At 39.3% G+C, this 5119-nt stretch overlaps 1 protein-coding gene across 1 annotated transcript in view; it reads left to right on the forward strand.

Moving 5' to 3' along the window:
* The window catches only part of TFAP2D (transcription factor AP-2 delta), a 58249-nt gene extending 53810 nt beyond the window's left edge, over positions 1–4439 (forward strand). Inside the window, exon 8 of the mRNA XM_049653168.1 lies at positions 4178–4439. Within this exon, the coding sequence (XP_049509125.1) occupies positions 4178–4397 (220 nt within the window). The 3' untranslated portion in view covers positions 4398–4439. The remainder of the gene's footprint in view (positions 1–4177) is intronic.
* Positions 4440–5119: the final 680 nt, after the last annotated feature.

The raw sequence follows: 5119 nt of genomic DNA on the forward strand, positions 1-5119 counted from the left end.
TTTTAACATTTATTTATTTTTAAGACAGAGAGAGACAGAGCATGAACGGGGGAGGGGCAGAGAGAGAGGGAGACACAGAATCGGAAGCAGGCTCCAGGCTCTGAGCCATCAGCCCAGAGCCCGACGCGGGGCTCTGGGCTCACGGACCGCGAGATCGTGACCTGAGCCGAAGTCGGACGCTCAACCGACTGAGCCACCCAGGCACCCCCGATAGTGTCGCATCTCAGCCCTGTTTGTTTTCATTGTTGCTGTTCGTTTGTGGTTTATTTTTATCTTGACAACTCTTCATTTTTTTTTTAAGATTAGACTATAACTTTTGATTATCAATTTATAGTAAGAGCTCAAACCGCAAAGTTTTAGAGATACAGATAACTTCTTATTTGCCACTACATTAAGATCTAGCATACTTTGAGGCGCCTGTGTGGCTCATCTGGTTAAGCATCCAACTCTGGATTTCAGCTCAGATCATGATCTCACAGTCTTGGGATTGAGTCCCACATCCGGCTCAGTGCAGAGACTACGTGGGATTCTATCTCCCTCTCTCTCTGTCCCTCCCCTGCTTGTGCGCGCGCGCTCTCTCTCCCTCTCTCTCAAAATAAATAAGCTTAAAAAAAAGAGAAAGATCTGGTGTACTTTGATTATCACTTGGGCTCTGAGGTCACCCATATAGCTCTCAGTCCTCCTCCTTACTTTGGTGACTGAGATCTTACCCTCATCTGTCTGTTGTCATCCCATGGTCTTGCCAGGCTCTAGTGTTACAATTTTGGAGGGTATGTTACTCCTTTCTCCTCAAAATTCTTTTTAAGTCCTCTCATAACTTTGGCGAGTGTCTACTCTTTGGCAGGAGCACACCTTCTATTTCTTAATCATGGGACCAGGAAATTGGCACATGTTTTCAACATCATCCAAGGAGCTTTGATGGGTGGGTGGACTTTGGATCGGCTGAGGAGAAGAAGGAGGGCAAACAAAGGTGCCCAAGTAGGAATGGCCATCACAGGTTTGGGGATAGAAAAGCTTAGAGCCTGAGATAAGCCTTTCAAAATAAAGAACTAGAATACATGATCACAAAGGGTGGAGGAAGGAGGCCTGAGAAATGCAAATATGATATGAAATCTGATGTGGTGTTTGTATCGTCTGCCACCTTCAGCAAAAATGTTGAAAATGTGGCATGAAGATGACACATTGAGCGCGGTGCTAGTTGTCTCTTTCACTTGTCTGGTTTGGGAGGAGAAACTTTTTGATGAATTTGAATTAGAACTTTTACATTTTGACTATCTACTTCAAACCGTTATGGCAACTGTTTAACTCAGGTAGTAATATTTGTTTGTGAAATGCTCTCTGAGATTAATCTGATGAAAATATATGCAAATACCAAGTAAAACTTTAATATTAAGCCTGTGGCTGAAAATGTTATTTTCCAAAGGCAAAAATTGATCTCTGTTGTAAAAGATTTTGGAGATTTGACTAACAGATCACCTTAGTTTGTTTTCTGTCTAGGACTCAAAGTCAGCCTTATCCTTTCTGTTTTTACTTTTATTTTTCTGTAGATTCTACATTATTCCTCTTCTCTTTTTTGTATGCCACTATGAATGAAATATAAACCTATTTTTTCCGGAGTGGTTGGTGCTAACAGAATAGCATGATGTTTCCAGAAATTTCTTTTAATCATCCTGTGATTTCACACTTTTTTTGTGTGCTATTCTAATACAACATTGCATTACTTGAAATATTAGGATTTATAAACCTCACTGAAAACTGCTAGAACAGAAGCCATCTTTTGTACTTATTATCATCCTATGCAGTCTGCCCTGTGTGTTTTTAAATGTGCAGGTAATGTTAAATGAAGGAATGAACACAATTTACATAACATATTTTTCCATGTTGAAAGATAACATTATAAACAGTTACTTTTCTTTAAGTTTTATTTATTTTTATTAAAGTCTAATTAACATACCATGTTATATTAGTTCTGGGTATACAACACAAGAAATACTTTTTCTCATGTTGAAGATTCCACAATCAATTTTAGGCTCTTCTATTGAGCTCCAATTTCCATAACCTTCTGTCCATATCCTGGGTTTAAAGGAGAGCATCCAAAGCTTTAGTACCTGTGGACTGAGGCTTAGGGTTGGAAAGAACCTTGCAGATGTTTTAGTAAGACTGTTATCATCTTACAAAGCTAAAAAACTTCCTCCAGATCACAAAGTGCCTAAAGTCAGAGCCCGAGTGAAGACTTGGCACATTTGGGTCTCAGTGCAGGACAAAGGTGACAACGCATCCTGCTAATGATCAGTTGCATATTATAGAAGCAAGAAAGGTCATCTGCCAAGAAAGGAGACCAGCTTAAAAACTATTCATCATGGTGACAACTCTTCTCCACATTTACATAGGCCTGTCCACTTTGTTCTTGAGTTTTAAAAACCTTGATCTTAGACAGAACAAGTGAGTAAGAAGAATGATCATCTTCCAGGACTACAAGTCTGATAAGATCTATCAGACTCACTGATAGATCTTAAAGCATATGGATTCCTTTCCAGTTTTCTCATTGAGATATGGAGCTGAAGTCAGTTTTCCCACTCAGCAATGCAAGATACTATAGCAAAGATATGCAGATGTTTGAACTCAAAGTTTGAGAAACTAAGCTAAAACCGCCAATATAATGTGATTTCTAAAAAAAAAAAACAAAACAAAAAACCCAAAAAACAAAAAACGACGACGACAAAAACAAAAACAAACAAACAAAAGAGTAACACATACCCACAGCCTGGGAAGAACATAAGCACAGAGGCAGTACAGAATGTTAGATTTGTCAGGCAAATTACCTAACTTCTCTGGGCATTACTTCATCTGTAAAATGGAAATAATAATACCTCATTTTTAGTGTTGTTTCCAGAATTATATACAGTGATACAGAATGAAGCACATAGAACATGGCCTGGCATCGATTTAGAACTCAAATATTGGCTATTAACTTTAATATTTAACCTAGTGAAACTAAATTCTGCATACTCTTCCATAGATAAAGAGGGCAGTTACAACCACGAGAACATGGCACTATAGAGGAAAATAAAATTCATCCAGTGGTACAAAGAGCTCTAAACGGAATAAAGCATGAGAAGAGAGGCAGTTTGTAATCAGAGCCAAACATTTAGACATTAATGGATATCTTCACTCAGTTATTTTTGTGGATGCAACCATGATTAATTCTTCTACTGCTCCAATCAATTCCATTTATTGTCCAGACTCCCTGATAGACCTTAAAGCATATGGATTCCTTTCTAGCTGTCTCATTGAGAAATGGAGCTGAAGTCAGTTTTCCCACTCAGCAATGCAAGATATTATAGCAAAGATATGCAGATGTTTGAACTATGATGATGTCTTATATTTCAAATTTTGGTGTGCATAGTTGTCTAAGCACTGACTATTCTTCTAAATAAATGAAGTCTTAAGACTTTTTCCTTTTTTTTTAATTTTTTTTTAATCTTTATTTATTTTTGAGACAGAGAGAGACAGAGCATGAATGGGGGAGGGTCAGAGAGAGAGGGAGACACAGAATCTGAAGCAGGCTCCAGGCTCTGAGCTGTCAGCACAGAGCCCGACGCAGGGCTCGAACTCACGGACCATGAGATCATGACCTGAGCCGAAGTCGGACACTTAACCGGCTGAGCCACCCGGGCGCCCCGACTTTTTCCTTTTTTTAAAAAAATCTTTATGTATTTACTTTTGAGAGAGAGAGAGAGAGAGAGTGGGAAAGGAGCAGAGAGAGAATCCCAAGCAGGCTTCATGCTGTCAGCGTGGAGCCAGTTGTGGGCCTGAAGTCACAAACCGTGAGACCATGACCTGAGATGAAATCAAGAATCAGATGCTTAGCTGACTGAGCCACCCAAGCACTCATTTCTTAATGAGATAGAGAATCAGAGCTAAATCATGTATTAAACACCTAGACTTGCTAATCATTAACGTATATCAAGTCTATCAATGACAAATCTTCTAGATGCATCCTGAATTTCTTATGGTCAAAAGCAATACATTGACTTGTGTTCTGCCTTTCTTTACGGTTGACACTATTTAGGACCACAATAAATGACTGTTTAATTGAACGTTCTGGGTTAAGTGGTTGTTCTGTATCATACTGTAAGTTGTTCATTTCTTTTTCCCTACCACTTCTCATTTCCAGTTTGATCACTCATGGCTTTGGGACTCCAGCAATATGTGCAGCCCTAAGCACTTTCCAAACAGTCCTCAGTGAAATGCTGAACTACTTGGAAAAACACACTACCCACAAAAATGGCGGAGCGGCGGATTCTGGCCAAGGACATGCCAACTCGGAGAAAGCCCCCCTGCGGAAAACTTCAGAGGCTGCCGTGAAAGAGGGCAAAACAGAAAAGACAGACTAGCTACATCAAACAGAATCTATTTCTAGAGAGTCTTGCTGCTGATATTTTTTCTAATATATATATCATTGAGGGTGATTAATCTTCAGTGGACCAAATCTCTACCCTCCCCCAACCCTCCATAAAAAAAATAAAAATGGAAATGAAAAATGAAACAAAAAGGACAACCCCCCCCAAAAAAAAGAAAAAAAAAGGAAAACAGCAGTGTAACCGTGTGATGAAATTGTCACTTTTTAATTTTATGTTATGATAAACTTTTTGTGCACGTAATTTATTGTTCCGGATTATATACATCACAGTTTTTAAGCACTTCTGGACTCTGGAGAGGCAGCACATGCTTTTTCACATCTAACGGACGCACTTTCTTATCCAACTATGTAGTTAGGGATTAGAAAGCATGACCAACTGGAATCCATCACCAGTGCTTACAGCTCCAGTCTTTCTTCACTTAATTCCCTGATAACAGAAGAGTGCCTCTTTCCATTAAATAGACCAGTCTGGCAATCAATCCATCAATAAATGCTTTGGGAACTGAAAAGGGCAGTCATGAATCTTTGTCCTGTGAATTGACAGAAATTCTAAAATTTTGGTCACCCCACTTATATTTTGGTTAAGCCCACTTAACTACCAGTGGCTTGGTGGTATTTCAAAATTCCAGAAAACTCTGCCCTCTTTATGTATGACCATTCCCACCCCACCCTAAGATCTACCCCCACTCCATAACT

The sequence above is a fragment of the Panthera uncia genome, assembly GCF_023721935.1.
Source record: "Panthera uncia isolate 11264 chromosome B2 unlocalized genomic scaffold, Puncia_PCG_1.0 HiC_scaffold_24, whole genome shotgun sequence".
NCBI lineage: Eukaryota > Metazoa > Chordata > Mammalia > Carnivora > Felidae > Panthera > Panthera uncia.